The following is a 16861-nucleotide window of genomic DNA, read 5'->3' on the forward strand; positions in this document are numbered from 1 at the left end:
GTTCTAGTCTCGGTTGGGGCGCCAGATTCTGTCCCGGTTGCCCCTCTTCCAGGCCAGCTCTCTGCTATGGCCCGGGAGTGCAGTGGAGGATGACCCAAGTGCTTGGGCCCTGCAACCCATGGGAGACCAGGAGAAGCACCTGGCTCCTGGCTTCGGATCAGCGCGGTGTGCCGGCCACAGAGGCCATTGGAGGGTGAACCAACAGCAAAGGAAGACCTTTCTCTCTCTCTCTCTGTCCACTCTGCCTGTTAAAAAAAAAAAAAAAGTTTTCCTTGGGGCGCAGACATTCCATATGGGAGGACCTGGTTGGGTCCCAGCTACTCTGCTTCCATCCATTCCATCCAGCTTCCTGCTAATGTGTACCCTGGGAGGTAGCAGATCATGGCTTAAGTACTTGGTCCCTGCCACCCACATGGGCCACCCAGAGTTCTGGGCCCCTGGATTTTGCCTGGCCCTGCCCTAGCTGTTGCAGGCATTTGGGGAGTGAACAGGTGGATGAAAGTTCTCTCTCCCCATCTGTCTCTGACCCTCTGCCTTTAAAATTAAAAAAAAAAAAGAAAGAAAATTTAAGTTATTTCTAAAAAGAATTTCTACCTAAGAATGCCAACTGTGTTTTTCTTTTTTTCTTTTCTTTTCTTTTTTTTTTTTTTTTTGGGGGGGGGGTCACCCTTTATAGGTTGTCCCAGGCTATGGCCATGCAGTACTAAGGAAGACGGATCCACGATACACCTGTCAGAGAGAGTTTGCTCTGAAACACCTGCCTAATGATCCCCTGTTTAAGCTGGTTGCTCAGCTGTACAAGATTGTGCCCAATATCCTCTTAGAACAGGGAAAGGCCAAGAATCCTTGGCCCAATGTAGATGCTCACAGTGGCGTGCTGCTCCAGGTGAGTCCCCCCTTCTGTCTCTCTTATTTGTATTAAACCATACTGTTCTCTGCCATGCTCAAAATCAACTCCCTGGTCAGAGTTAGGGCTTGGAGGGCAGCTCTTCAGAATCCTAGTTACTATTCCCAGTGTCACTTCTTTGTAACGCTGACCGGGTGAACCCCCTGGAGAAAAAGGGGAAATGGGGGCCTCTCAGTTTTCTGTCATCCTAGACTCGTATGTTACACTTCCTGGAGGTCTTTAACAAAACCTTTTTCTCTTCTCTCTTTCAGTACTATGGGATGACGGAGATGAATTACTACACAGTCCTGTTCGGGGTGTCCCGGGCACTGGGTGTACTGGCACAGCTCATCTGGAGCCGGGCCTTGGGCTTTCCTCTGGAGAGGCCCAAGTCCATGAGCACGGACGGTCTGATGAAGTTTGTGGACTCTAAGTCAGGGTAAAACTGAAGACCAGGGGAAACTGGCTACCAGGAAGTGCAGAAACTTAAAAAAAAATGTATACTTTCGTTTTTTGTTTCAGGGGGCCTTTAAAGACTTAAGATTAAATTGTATCTGAGGCACTGAAAATATGTTCGAGGTTCACGTACAAATTAAGACTTGAAAAGATCAAAAGTGATGCCCCTATCCGCTAACCAGCTTCCTTCCCTCTGCCTGATTTGAGCTGCCCATCAACTGTGGGGTGACCAGGGCTAGTGCATGTGGTATGGGTTAGGTTTGGCTTCCCACCATCTCTAGAGTAAGAAGCAGGCTCCTCTTTCCTTAGGTCAAAGCTGGTCGCAGAGAATCTGCAGTCACTTTGGAGTTTTGCTTCTACTCTGCCCAGTCCTTAATAGGCCAGCAAACTAGAACTCCGCCCCTTCTGTTTCCATAGGAATCATGTTGGATTTTCAGCTGTACCAAGCCCTGTGACCTTCTCCCATGCACACAGACCCCTCCTAGCAAGACCTGCTGGTTAGCTGGACATGCTTTGACAATTTTTTATGCTATTGGGTAACCACAAAGGCATGGCATTTGTTGTGACTAGTGCCCGGTGTTTTGAATTCAGTTCTCTTTAAAAATTATACCATTAAAATTAAGGTAGGGGAGTATTCTGTTTCCCACTACATTACTACTCAGCCTCCTTCCAGACTTTCTATACCAGTTGCACCTCAAACTGGGGATGCTGTGAACTCCCCATCTTGGTCCCCACTCAAGACCTCCTTCAGCAGGTCTGTCTCACCTGTGGTCTTCCCTGTTTTGTTTTTTATCAGTGCTTAATGTGAACTAAACCTTTTACTTCCATTAGACAGAAGCCACTCCCCCTGGTCTCCCCACCTTTGAATCTACTGGGGCCTAGAGCAGGGGCTCAGGAATGACCCGCACGCTATCTTCATGGTCTGTCCCAGGGGTACAAGCATCTCTCTTTGAACAGGGAAATGACCCAAGATTGGACATAGTTGCCTTTGTGTATCAGGTCCTGAGGCTGGGGGCATTACAGATGGTCAGGCTCCCTCCTCATCCCCTGCCACGGGGAAACGCTCCCTTATTTATCAGTGTCCTTCCCTGTCCCTTCCCCAAGTGCTCACAGGAGAGTGTTTGTTTTAGAAGCCCCATCGGTACAGGTTTTCAGTGACTCAGAATGCTCTACTGCCTTTTCTTTAAGAAAGGATTGAGATACACTCCTACCGTGCCCCCTTCCCTTGAGACTCCTGCCTGTGTTTGTGTGGACCCCCGAGCCCCAGAGCCACGCTGTTAGATGGACACACTGTAAACCCCTGGGTGACTGTCAAGTGATGATGCAGACTTGAGGTCGTTCTGTATAAAATACAAAATAAATGTTTTTATTAACAATGCTTGAGCCTGCTGTTAAATGAGGCCTGGAAGAATGTTTATGATGAGTAAGGAATCCGGCTGCCAAGGTCCTAAACTTAGAAGGCTTAAGTTCTCCTGTGCATCCCTGTATCCTGAGGCAGGTCTGGCCTTATTTTACCCTTACTGGAGGAAAGTCCCCCTGTGAGCTCTCCAGAGATCTCTGTCTTTCCTCGAGGTTAGGAAGTCCTTTGCTTTTAGCCCCCATCCTTCCCAGTTGCAAGGTGGACACTCGAAGACTTTAGCAGGGACCTCAGGGCTGTTCATGTGACTGACCCAAGAACTGTTCTAGCCCACTGGGTGAAAGGAACAAACCGTACCAAGGACAGATGGGCTAGGACCGCGCCTCTAGAGGGCTCCGGCGCTTCGTGACGTGCCCTTTCTTCTCTGCAGCTTTCTTTAAGGAGGCCCCCAGAATAACAAGAGGTGGGCCTGGGGCATCTGATATATGGGAGGTCTGTGGCCAGATGATTCTGTCTTGCAGCTCCTGCTGCAGCTGACCTTCTGAAAAAAAATCTATAAATAGGCAAAGGGGTGGGTACTAGGTCCTGGCTTGTAGCATGTGCTACTATAGTTAGCAAGGACAGTATGTCCAGCAGCCTTCTTACACCTTTGCTCCCCCAGGAACCAAAGTCGTGACTTTCTTCTGCTCGTCTGTAGGTGCATTGTTCCCCCAAGAGACAATAGAAAAAAGCCAAATCACACTGTCACGATTTATTGAAATTTTATAAAAACTCATGCCAAGTTGAATGATACAACTCAGAGTACAGAGGCAACTCTGTTCAGTGGTTTCCTTTCCTGAGCCTCGTGGCACAAGTGACAGCACAGCTCCCCGTCTATTAGCAGGCAGCACGGAAGTGTCCTTAGGGTGAGGCCATCTGGATTCCAAGCTGGAGGCATGTTGCCTTTTGTCCTGAGAACCTCGGGCAGGGCCAATGCTATCTACCACGTGGTGCCTCTGCCAGAGGAAAACCTCCATTCACTCAGTGCTCAGAGAAGCTGCTATCTTCCCTCGGTCACACACCAAGAGGCTCTGACAGGGCCCAGAGGCACAACCACACAGTCCTGATTCTAAGGGAGTGAAAAGACTTCGGGAGGAGCTTGTCCCAGGCATGCCTCACCCCTGCCTTTTTCCACCCCAGTATTTCCAACCAGCCTAGAGTCCAATTTCTGGAGGATTGAGAGGAGGAACAGTGTTAACGAACAGAGCCCTCTCACATTGGAGCAGGAGCCAAACCAAATAAATAAGAGAATGGGGGCGGGGGCAAAGATGAGGCCAGGGAACCATCCTTTGCTTCAAGTCTGGTGCACCTCATGGAACATCAGTTCACGGGGGATGGCTGTTTCTGGACCAAACTTGGTGGCTGCCCGGCGCTCGAAGGCAGCAACATTCTTCTTGACAACCTCATCAAAAAACATGGCGGCCAGCTTTGAGTGCAGCAGAGAACGAAATTCAAAGGAAATCTGGGAATGTGTAAGAGATAGAAACTCTTTCAGACCGTGTTCGATAATCCCGGGGCAAATGCAGCGGCCAGCACCGTTCGTCAGCTCCTTTCCCTATTCCCCACAGTTCTTAACTTGGGACTAAGCACAGAACAAGCTGGATACAAACTCAGACCTGTGGGAGTGGTCACTGACTTGGGAAATGCTGAGTGCTAATTACACAAAAAGGATAATCCTGTCGGGGTCCCTTAGTTCTGGCCTTCCACCTGTGCTACACAGCTACGTGAAAAGTCCAGCTCACCGAAAAGTCCACAGTGCAGGTTCGGGGATAGGCAGGGATACCAGGGCTGAATCGCCAAATAGTCTCCAAGTGGTTGAAGAGCTTGGCGTCGGTGCAGACAGCCTAGAACATGATGATTAGCTAGTTGGATATTACCAAGTATAGGGCACAGTATGAAGGAATTGAAAGTTGCTTTCCTTCCCTTCTGATATCAGAGAAATATCTGACACACGGAGATAAAGTCCAATACATCGTCCTTAACTGAAAATGCTACAGGACAGAGAGAGGAGCTTGTTACTCTCTCCTAGACCGGCCTCACCTTCACCATGTGTGGTTTGACCATGGAGACGGCAGAGGTGTAGCGTTCCACGACCGGTGGGAAGCCAACCTCCAGCTGGGCCTTCAGATGACCCTTCCGGCTGGACACCACCAGAGACTTCTTACACCAAGGCACAAACTCGCGGTACTCCTGGACATTGGACACCACCTCGTACATCTCCTGCATTGAGTACCTAAGGCAAGGGGAATCAGGCCAAGACTGCCAGCCCAGTCAGGTTCCTCCTTGCCGTGGGCGCCCCCCACCTCACACCTTTGCCCACAAACCATGCAGATAAGCCCTGGAAGTAGACACCGCAAATCCACCACCAAGTTGATGTTAACTTTACGTTTTGTGGTTCACAGAATGCTTTTTGCACTCGATATTTTGATCCTAAGAGGGACCATCTTGGGATGAGAGGTTGTGGATTGGATTGGTGATCACACAAGGATCAGATCCTAGCTCTACACCTTCCTAATACTGTGGCCCTGGGTGAGTTACCTGTGTCTCCATTTTCTTCATCTATAAAGTTGACTCACGGGTTTGTTTTAAGGATTAAGTGGGGAAGCAGGTAAAATGCCTAGTGGCCAGCACCTAGCAAGAGCTCAAAAAGCTATTACATTGTCTCAATAGATAGGGATCAGGTCATTAAAGAAATAATACACCCTGTTGTCTTGAATATGTCTAGTAGAGTCTCAACTTCAGTCTCATGTGCTTAATTCATAAGCACAGCAACCATGGAGTAGGGGGAAATCAAGGCTGGAAGGCTGCCAAGGGATGATTCAGGGTCAGTAACACAGCTGGCGAGGGACAAGGCGCAGGAGGAGTCCGGCCCATGGTTGGCACCTTTACCTTCTGGCCTGGGTCTCGTGTCTGGAGGGGAGAGAAGGTGGAGGGAGGCAGGACACAGGAGGATGCTCACCCCATGATCCTACGCTCGGAGTACGCCTTGCGCTTATTGGTGAAGGGGGCAGCAAAGCCCATGAAGGAACGACTGGGAGGTAAACCAGCCTCCAACGCCAAGACATGGGCAGCCCGGGGCCAGAGGAGGCTGCAAGAGATCAGAAACCTAAGGCCGAAAGGAAAGGCAACGTCATGATTTTTTCTTATTTTCCCTCGGTGCTCCTCGGTCCTTTCCAGGTGAAAGGGAGGAGGAGTGCACGCATCCCGGAGGAAGGTCGTCCAGGCAGGCCTTTCCCCTCCAGCACCTGCTGCAGCCCGCTAGGCTCCGGAGCCAGGCGGTCACGAGTGCGAAAGGTCGAGGGCGTCTGAGGACAGCGCCGGGGGTGGGGATGGGGAAAAGCGGATGCGTGCGAAGCTCCAGCTGCTTTGACTGAGGCTACGCTCCCGCTGAAGGCTCCGGGGCGCTCGGCAAGCACTTCACCCGCCAGAGCACCCTCTCCGAGGACCTCCTTCGCGCCGAGCCCGCCAAAGCGCTCTGCAAAGCACCCCAGGAGCGGCCGCTGCGCGCCGGCCTCCCACGGCGGGATTTGGGGCGGGGGACCGGGCGACCCCCTTCCCTCCGGCGCGGACGCCTGCGCCTCCCTCTCACCTCATTGGTCGCGGCGGCGGTCGCGGGCCCGGGGGCGGGGCCGGGCGGAGCGAGAGGCCGCGGCAGCGCTGGGCCGCGGCGCGCGTCCCGGCCGGGAGCCGCCGCGCGCCCGCGGAGGCCATGCGCGCGTCCCCTAGCCTGGGCCTCGACGCTGGACTCCGGCTGCGCCCTCCTCGCACGGCAGGGAGCGGCCGCCGGGCGGGCTCGGAGCCCCCTCGGCGCGGGGCAGGCGCGGGCGGCGGCTGCTGTCGCCCTGCTCCCGCCCGGGCGGCCGGGTCGGCTACAACTGAAGCGGCGACCGCTGCTCCCGCGGCTCCTGGTACCCCCACGTCACGCCGTTGCCATGGCTCGGGCCCCGGAGAGGGAGGAAGGAAGGGGACCACGCTGGCTGTCGGGAGATGTAGTTTCACACCTCCGGCGAGGAAGGTCGCTGGGTTGTGTGCGCGTTTTTCGGACGCTGCAGAAATGGCTCAGGGGCGCGAGGTCGCCAGGGAGAAATCGCTTGGCGAGTGTGTGGTCACAGGACCTGGTACGTAGGCGCAGAAGCGGCTCGTGGGCGTGTCGGCCGCGGCTATCCGCGGATCTCCTGTTCGCCGTTATCAGATTCGGCCTTGTGCACACTTGGAAGCCCTGTCTTGTGTAGCCTCCACGGCCCCTAGCGCTGCGCCTTACGCCTTCGGGAAAGGAAATGAACGTTCCAAGCTCAGGACTAGGCTTTGCTTAGTTTTCTGATGTTTATAGAAAGAGGTTGGGGTGCTGGGAAGAACCAGAGTTAAGTTTAGGGCAGAGAACCATCTTTGGAGAAGGTGGAGGGTATAGCACTGTGGTGCTTTCCGTCACCCACGGAGGGGGAAATGCATTTCATGAAAGTGGCCCCGGGGAGGAGCAACTGGAAAGCGACTGGATCAGGCGCTTGGGCTGGAGGTTAAGGGGGTGGTTAAAAAAGAAACTGGACCTAGGCCAGAGCAAATGCAACTGAAATTTGCCCGTGTCGGAGGTAGGACATTTTGAGACTAGTGATGCCTGCTGTTGAATTTGGAGATGTTTTGGTCTTGCTGTTTTAGTGCAAGCCCGCCCTCTGCGTTCTCTCTAAATCCCTGCTGGAGCTCTCCGCCTTCAGGAAAGCTGGCTGAGAAGTGCTGTGTGGTGGTGGTGGGGAGGAGCAGAGGATAAAGGCTGTGTTGCAATGGCAGCCTAGTTGGCATTGAAGAAAAACGCCCTGCCCAGGGGTGGGCCTGGAAGCCAGCATGGATCCTCCACCTCCCCCTGCTCCCTGAGATCGGCATTAATTTGGGAACTCCTACTGGCTCAGCGTTGATTGGGACTTTGAGCCCATCTCATGTGGATTTCAAGTTAGCAGGGGCCATCCCTTGAACTCGTACCTAGCTTACATTTAGCATTTTGTTGGGAAGGTATTTTTATCATGATGCCTGCAGAAACTTCACAGTGAAGTGGTAAAGAACCAAGGTCATGGAGCCGGTGTTGTGGCATAGCAGGTAGACCTGCTGCCTGCAGTGCCAGCATCCCATATGGGTGGCAGTTCAAGTCCCAGCTGCTCCACTTCTGATCCTGCTCTCCATTATGGCCTGGGAGAGCAGTAGAAGATGGCCCAAGTCCTTGGGTCCTTGCACCTACGTGGGAGACCTGGAAGAAGCTCCTGGCTCCTGGCTTCAGATCACCCCAGCTCCGACTGTTGCAACCATTTGGGGAGTAAACCAGTGGATGGAAGATCTCTCTCTCGCTCTCTCGCTCTCTCGCTCTCTCTGCCTCTCCTTCTCTGTGTAACTCTGAATTACAAATAAATAAATAATTCTTTAGAAATAATAATTTTTAAAGATTGATTTATTTATTTGAAAGGTTGAGTGACAGAGAGATTCTTCATTAGCTGGTTTGCATCCCAAATGCCATAAAACCAGGTTTAGGCCAGGCAAAAGCCAGGGAGCTCCATCCAGGTCTCTCATGTGAGTGGTATGGGCCCTAGTATGTGGGCCATCATCTGCTGTTTCCCAGGAGCAGGAAAGCTGAATCAGAAATGGAGGAACTGGGGGGCTGGCATTGTGGCGAGGGGGTGAAACTGCAGCGTGTGACGCCGGCATTCCATACTGCAGTTCTGGTTCAAGTTCTGGCTGCTCTGCCTCTGACCTGCTCACGTGGCCCAAGTACTTGCGTCCTGCAACCTATATGGGAGACCTGGATGGAATTCTTGCTCCTGGCTTCGGCCCAGCCCTAGCCAGGCATTTGGGGAGTGAAACAAACATGGCAGATCTCTTTCCATCTCTTGTTCTCTGTCACTTTGCCTTTCAAATAAATAATTTTTTTTTTTTGACAGGCAGAGTGGATAGTGAGAGAGAGACAGAGAGAAAGGTCTTCCTTTTTGCCGTTGGTTCACCCTCCAATGGTCGCTGCGGCCGGCGCACCGCGCTGATCCGAAGCCAGGAGCCAGGTGCTTCTCCTGGTCTCCCATGCGGGTGCAGGGCCCAAGCACTTGGGCCATCCTTCACTGCACTCCCTGGCCACAGCAGAGAGCTGGCCTGGAAGAGGGGCAACCGGGACAGAATCCAGTGCCCCGACCAGGACTAGAACCTGGTGTGCCGGCGCCGCAAGGCGGAGGATTAGCCTGTTAAGCCACGGCGCCGGCCTCAAATAAATAATTTCATATAGAGAAGTGGAGAGGCTGGCCTTGTGGCGTAGCAGTTAACGTACAATGCCCACATCCCATGTGAATGCTAGTTCTAATCTCAGCTGCTCAGCTTCCAGTCCAGCTCCCTGCTAATGTCCCTGGGAAAGCAGTGGAAGATGGCCCAAGTGCTTAGGCTCCTGCACCCACGTTGGGGGCCCAAATGGAGTTTCAGGCTCTTGACTTCAGCTTGGCCTAGCACCAGCGGTTGGGAACCATCTGGAGAGTAAACCAGTAAACCAGGATGTGAAAGACCTCTCTCTGTCATTCTGCCTTTTGAAAAAATAAATAAATCTTTTTTTTAGTTTTTTTTTTGTTTTTGTTTTTGTTTTTTTTTTCAATTTGACAGGTAGAGTTATAGACAGTGAGAGAGAGAGAGACAGAGAGAAAGGTCTTCCTTCCGTTGGCTCATTCCCCAAATGGCCGCAACAGCCGGAGCTGTGCCAATCTGAAGCCAGGAGCCAGGTGCTTCTTCCTGGTCTCCCACGTGGGTACAGGGGCCCAAGCACTTGGGCCATCCTCCACTGCCCTCCCGGGCCACAGCAGAGAGCTGGACTGGAAGAGAAGCAACCAGGACTAGAACCGGTGCCCATATGGGATGCCGGCGCCACAGGCAGAGGATTAACCAAGTGAGCCATGGCACAGACCCCATAAATAAATCTTAAAAAAAAAAAAAAGCATCAATATTGTGGTATAGCCGTTTGGGCCACAACCTGTTACATGGACATCCCTCATGGGCACTGGTTCGAGTCCCTGCTGCTCCACTTCCCATCCAGTGTACTACTGGTGCCTTTGCCCATGTGGGAGATCTGGATGAAGCTCCTGGCTATTGGCTTTGGCCTGTCCCAGCCCTGGCCACTGCAGGCATTTGGGGAGTGAACAAACAGATTTCTCTGCCTGTCTCTTCTCTCTCTGATGCTGCCTTTCAAATAAATAAATCTTAAAAAAAAAAAAAAGGAGCGAGATGTGGGCGCCATGCAATGGCTTAACCCACTGAACCACAACGCCTGCTCCTCAGTAGTCACTGATGCAATGAATATGTTTTGTTACCTCTCCTTGTACCCCTTCTCCCATCAACTGTGGGTAGGGCATGAAACTCCCAGGTTGGAGAATAATCCCACTTCTGGTTTCTCTCCTAACATCTCTGTCTCAGCACTCCAAGGGGGCTTGTTACGGCCACACACACACACACACACACACTGCCCTGGTGCCGCATCTCACACACACACACACTGCCCTGGTACTGCATCACACACACACACACACACACACACTGCCCTGGTACTGCATCACACACACACACACACACACTGCCCTGGTACTGCATCACACACACACACACTGCCCTGGTGCCGCATCACGCACACACTCACACACACACACACTGCCCTGGTGCCGCATCACACACACACACACACACACACACTGCCCTGGTACCGCATCTCTCTCTCTCTCACACACACACACTGCCCTGGTGCCGCATCACACACACATACACACATACACACACTGCCCTGGTACTGCATCACACACATACACACACACACACACTGCCCTGGTGCCGCATCACGCACACACTCACACACACACACTGCCCTGGTGCTGCACCTCACACACACACACACACACTGCCCTGGTACCGCATCTCTCTCTCTCTCTCACACACACACACACACACTGCCCTGGTGCCGCATCTCACACACACACACACTGCCCTGGTGCCGCATCTCTCACACACACACACACACACACACTGCCCTGGTGCTGCACCTCACACACACACACACACACACTGCCCTGGTGCCGCATCTCTCACACACACACACACACACACTGCCCTGGTGCTGCACCTCACACACACACACACACACACTGCCCTGGTGCTGCACCTCACACACACACACACACACACACTGCCCTGGTGCTGCACCTCACACACACACACACACTGCCCTGGTGCTGCACCTCACACACACACACACACACACTGCCCTGGTGCTGCACCTCACACACACACACACACACTGCCCTGGTGCTGCACCTCACACACACACACACACACACACTGCCCTGGTGCTGCACCTCACACACACACACACACACACTGCCCTGGTGCTGCACCTCACACACACACACACACACACACACTCTGCCCTGGTGCTGCACCTCACACACACACACACACACACACTGCCCTGGTGCCGCATCACACACACACACACACACACTGCCCTGGTGCCGCACCTCACACACACACACACACACACACTGCCCTGGTGCCGCATCTCTCTCTCACACACACACACACACTGCCCTGGTGCTGCACCTCACACACACACACACACACACACTGCCCTGGTGCCGCACCTCACACACACACACACACACACACTGCCCTGGTGCTGCACCTCACACACACACACACACACACACTGCCCTGGTGCTGCACCTCACACACACACACACACACTGCCCTGGTGCCGCACCTCACACACACACACACACACACACACTGCCCTGGTGCTGCACCTCACACACACACACACACACTGCCCTGGTGCTGCACCTCACACACACACACACACACACACTGCCCTGGTGCTGCACCTCACACACACACACACACACACTGCCCTGGTGCTGCACCTCACACACACACACACACACACACTACCCTGGTGCCGCACCTCACACACACACACACACACACACTGCCCTGGTGCTGCACCTCACACACACACACACACACTGCCCTGGTGCTGCACCTCACACACACACACACACACACACTCTGCCCTGGTGCTGCACCTCACACACACACACACACACACACTGCCCTGGTGCCGCATCACACACACACACACACACACTGCCCTGGTGCCGCACCTCACACACACACACACACACACACACTGCCCTGGTGCCGCATCTCTCTCTCACACACACACACACACTGCCCTGGTGCCGCACCTCACACACACACACACACACTACCCTGGTGCTGCACCTCACACACACACACACACACACACTGCCCTGGTGCTGCACCTCACACACACACACACACACTGCCCTGGTGCCGCACCTCACACACACACACACACACACACTGCCCTGGTGCTGCACCTCACACACACACACACACACACACTGCCCTGGTGCTGCACCTCACACACACACACACACACTGCCCTGGTGCCGCACCTCACACACACACACACACACACACACACTGCCCTGGTGCCGGATCTCAGAATGTCCACGCAAGGCGCTCGGAAGCACTTGCAGGTGGGCCCATGGCCCTTGAGGGACAGATTTCCTCTTTCCAGCCTCGGCCTTGTCCGGCTGCACCCACCCCAGCTGACTGAGGACTTAAGCAGGAGGCATCTGTGTCGGGTGAGGACCGAGGATCTGCCCGGGCGAAGGAATTAACCGGATACATGGCTGACCTGTGACCTCGTTAACATTCTGCCTTAACTGAGTTAACTGCTACAGGATCCCTGAGGTCCAACGGACCTGCCAAGCCGATCTGCCCACTTATTCCCCTACTAATTAGATGAGCTAATTACTGCCATTTAAACCCCTTCTAGTTCATTCCCTGTACTTGAAACAACCAATTTTCTGCCGGGTCCCTGCCATTCTTCCTCAATCATTTCCTTCAAGTACTGACTCAAAGCACACCTCCTCCAGGAAGACCCTCTTGACTGAATCCAGCCTCATCATTACTCTGAAAACATGATACCAGATAAACGAGCATGCATCCTATATTTTCTAGTCGTTTTATGTGTCTATGTGTGTTCTGCTGGTAAGTAATAAACTCAAAAAGAGATGCTATTACGTCTGAGTTTCTACCTCTAATTCAGTTACTACAACAATGCAACATGGTAAGTCCTCACGTTTGTTAGAAGAATGAACAGTGGGGCTGGCATTGTGGCACAGCAGGTGCCTAGGATGCCGGAATCCTGTATGAGTGCCTGTTTGAGTCCCAGCTGCTCCACTTCCTATCCAGCTCCCTGCAAATACACCTGGGAAAGCAGTGAGGGATGGTCCACATGCTTGGGCTCCTGCCATCCACTTGGAAGACCAAGATGGAGTTCCAGGCTGCTGGCTTCAGCCTGTTCCACCCCAGCCATTGCAGCCATTTGGGGGCTGAACCAATAGATGGAAGACTCTCTTTCTCGCTGACTCTCCCTCTCTCCACGTCATTTTGCCTTTTAAATGAATAATTTTTTATGTGAATTCGTTAGTCCAATCCAGGACGGTCAGCCAAAGAGGGCTTTGCCACCAGTTCCAGCCGTCCCCTCCCGATCCCTGTGTGTCTCCCCAAGCCTTTCAAGTGTCAGTTACCTGCATCATATCCTTTTTTTCTTTACTGGGAAACCCTTTCTCTGTGCTTGAATAACATTAAGAACAGCTCCTCTCACCCTTGCTCTTCCTTCCAGCCGCCCAGAGAACAGGGCTGGCAACTTCCCTGCCTCACCTCCACCCCTGCCAGGCACGTGACCCCAGCTCAACCCCTGACTCCCATTCCTCAGGTTACCAGGAGCTATTCTGGGCAATGGAGACCTTGCGTTCCCCTCCTCCTCTCTTTTGGGTCATATCCTGGCTTAGCCCTTCCTGGAAGACCCGACAGCCGAGTCCACATGTTCCGGCACCCACAGCCACCCTCAGCTGCCTGCAGTTTCTGCTTCTCATGCCTCTTCATCGTCATCGTCATCATCTATAAAGTGCCTGTTCCTGTGCACTTGTGTGCTGCAGTGAAAAAGACCCAAAATCTCTCTGTTCTTTTATCTTCAGAAAGCTCAAAATCCTTCTTTTCATTAAAAAAAAAAATGCTGTATAGTTCTGTATTAGGGAAGAAAGACTCTGAGTCTGGCTAATAACGAGTTAAGATCCATTCTTAAATGTTGAACACCTGAATGTCTAAAAAAACATGAGACAGAATGAGAAAAGTGTACAACTTAGGGCCGGCACCGCGACTCACTGGGCTAATCCTCCACCTGCAGCGCCGGAACCCAAGGTTCTAGTCCCAGGTGGGGCGCCGGATCCTGTCCCAGTTGCTCCTCTTCCAGTCCAGCTCTCTGCTGTGGCCCGGGAAGGCAGTGGAGGATGGCCCAAGTGCTTGGGCCCTGCACCTGCATGGGAGACCAGGAGGAAACAGCTGGCTCCTGGCTTCGCATTGGCGCAATCTGCTGGCCACAACACACTGATGGTAGCGGCCATTGGAGGGTGAACCAACGGAAAAAGGAAGACCTTTCCCTCTGTCTCTCTCTCTCTCTCACTGTCTAATTCTGTCAAAAAAAAAAAAGTGTACAACTTAAACCAGACTCTGGCAGTATAATTTAAGAATATGGGTGGGGCCGGCGCTGTGGTATAGCGGGTAAAGCCGCCGCCTGCAGTGCCGGTATCTCATATGGTTCGAGTCCCAGCTGTTCCACTTCCGATCCAGCTCTCTGCTATGGCCTGGGAAAGCAGTAGAAGGTGGTCCAAGTCCTTGGGCCCTTGCACCTGCATGGGAGACCCGGAAGAAGCTCTTGGCTCCTGGCTTCAGATTGGCACAGTTCCAACTGTGGCCATCTGGGGAGTGAACCAGTGATGGAAGACCTCTTTCTCTCTCTCTCTGCCTCTCCTTCTCTCTCTGTGTAACTCTGACTTTCAAATAAAATAAATAAACCTTAAAAAAAAAAGAATATGGGTACTTCAAAAACTTCATGGAAAATGGAACTAAAATGTTTATTTTGGTGCAAAATAATTGAAATTTATGCATAGTTTTTGCATAGCATGCATCCTCCATGAATTTTTTAAAAATTTATTTATGGGGCCAGCACCATGGCAGAGTGGGTTAAGCGTCCCATATGGATGCTGGTTAGAGTCCTGGCTACTCCAGTTCCAATCCAGCTCCCTATTAAAGCACCTGGGAAAGCAATGGAAGATGGCCCAAGTACTTGGGCCTCTGCACCCATGTGGGAGAGTTCCCTGCTCCTGGCTGTGGCCTGGCCCAGCCCCAGCCCCAGCTGTTGCAGTCACTTGGGAAGTGAACCAGTGGATGGGAGATCTCTCCTTCACTCTCTTTCAAACCAATTATTTATTTGAGAGACAGGAAGCTTCCATTCACTAGCCGAGTCCCCAGATATCCACACAACAGCCACAGTAAGGACCAGAAGCTGGGAATCACTGCTGCCTAGGAGAGGTGCGCTGGTGGGAACCTGGAGCCAGAGCAAAGTTAAGCACACCAATCCAACATGGGACATGGGCATTTTAACCACTAGGCATAAAGCCCTGCCCCTTGAGCAATGTTTAAGAGGCTCTGTGTAGGGTTCCATGCTGTGGCTTAGAGGGTTAAGCCTCTATTTGCAGTGTGGGCATCCCAAATGGTCCTGGCTCTTCCATTTCTGATGCAGCTCAGGACCCTGGGCCCCTACATCCAACATGGGAGACCCAAGACAGCTCTGTCTCTCTCACATAGTCTCCTTCAATAGAAAATAATGACTGGCCGGTGCCGTGGCTCAATAGGCTAATCCTCCGCCTTGCGGCGCCGGCACACCGGGTTCTAGTCTTGGTTGCCGGATTCTGTCCCGGTTGCCCCTCTTCCAGGCCAGCTCTCTGCTGTGGTCCGGGAGTGCAGTGGAGGATGGCCCAAGTGCTTGGGCCCTGCACCCCATGGGAGACCGGTCTCCTACGTGGGTGCAAGGACCCAAGTCCTGAGCCCCTGCACCCACGTCAGAGCCCCGGAAGAAGCACCTGGCTCCTGCCTTCAGATCGGCACAGCTCCAGCTGTTGCAGCCATCTGGGGAGTGAACCAACGGAAGGAAGACCTTTCTGTCTCTCCCTCTCACTGTCTGTAACTCTGTCAAATAAATAAATAAATAAATAAATAAATAAACGGCAGTAGAAAGAAAGAAAGAAAATATTGACTAAACATGACACTGAGCAATCACAATTGTTGAACACATCCCAAGAGGTTGGACTGTGTATCAGAGGAGCACCTTTAGTGCTAGGGCCTGGGGTGTAATCTCAGCGTATACCTGTAGCCACAGTCTCTTTCTACGTAGGGTACATGCTACCATGTGCTTGTAAGGGAGCAGCAGGCAAACCAGCCAGAGGCTGTTGGTTAAATATGGGCTACAATTCAAAAAGCGGACTTGTGGGGCCGGCGCTGTGGCCTGCGGCACCGGCACCCGGGGTTCTAGTCCTGGTTGGAGCGCCACATTCTGTCCTGGTTGCTCCTCTTCCAGTCCAGCTCTCTGCTGTGGCCCGGGAAGCAGTGGAGGATGGCCCAAGTGCTTGGGTGCCTGCATACATGTGGGAGACCAGGAAAAAAGCACCTGGCTCCTGGCTTTGGATTGGCGTAGCTCCGGCAGAGCGGCCATTTTGGGGGTAAACCAAGGAAGACCTTTCTTTCTGTCTCTCTCTCTCTCACTGTCTAACTCTATCTGTCAAATAAAAGAAGAAGAAGAAGCGTACTTGTAACTGCCATGTTTCCTTGGGAGAGCTGTCTAAGGTCCAAGAGTATTTCCTAGGCAAGTGATTTGCATCTCTGGGTGGAGCTGGGGAACTTTTATCCCCTTTACCTTAAAGGACCCCACCAAGTGCCCTGGGGCCACCCTCCACATCTAGGACCTCTAAAATGATAAATTTCCATCTTCCTCCACATTTCCTGGCTCTCATTTTCTTTCAGCGCTGTCTTGAGTATCTTTCCAGCAAGAAGCAAGACACTGAAGGCAAGGGAGGGCTTTTTGTGCTCCTTGACAGGGCCTTTCACTGTGCTCTGAACAGGACGCTGGACCACACCCTATAAATTGCACCTTTTTTTGAATCTCTTTTCTCCTTCTCACTTTTTTCCCCTCTGGGCTGGGA

At 52.7% G+C, this 16861-nt stretch overlaps 2 protein-coding genes across 4 annotated transcripts in view; one reads left to right on the forward strand and one right to left on the reverse strand.

Moving 5' to 3' along the window:
• CS (citrate synthase) overlaps positions 1–2720 on the forward strand; it is a 28032-nt gene extending 25312 nt beyond the window's left edge. For both annotated transcript variants that reach the window (XM_062203453.1, XM_062203452.1), the window contains exons 10-11: positions 677–886; positions 1159–2720. In XM_062203453.1, coding sequence (XP_062059437.1) covers positions 677–886; positions 1159–1329 — 381 coding nt within the window. In that variant the 3' untranslated portion in view covers positions 1330–2720. The remainder of the gene's footprint in view (positions 1–676; positions 887–1158) is intronic.
• A 723-nt stretch (positions 2721–3443) lies between these two features.
• Positions 3444–6449, reverse strand: COQ10A (coenzyme Q10A). Of its 2 annotated transcripts, none has more exons than XM_062203457.1 (5): positions 6328–6449; positions 5698–5844; positions 4779–4971; positions 4481–4582; positions 3444–4200 (listed from the first exon to the last, which is right to left on the reverse strand). In XM_062203457.1, the coding sequence occupies exons 1-5, from the start codon at positions 6447–6449 to the stop codon at positions 4033–4035; spliced, it is 732 nt and encodes a 243-aa protein (XP_062059441.1). In that variant the 3' UTR covers positions 3444–4032. The 2 variants fall into 2 exon arrangements, with proteins under 2 accessions (XP_062059441.1, XP_062059442.1); XM_062203458.1 differs by having other exon boundaries at positions 5698–5826; positions 6328–6364.
• Positions 6450–16861: the final 10412 nt, after the last annotated feature.

The sequence above is a fragment of the Lepus europaeus genome, chromosome 10, assembly GCF_033115175.1.
Source record: "Lepus europaeus isolate LE1 chromosome 10, mLepTim1.pri, whole genome shotgun sequence".
NCBI lineage: Eukaryota > Metazoa > Chordata > Mammalia > Lagomorpha > Leporidae > Lepus > Lepus europaeus.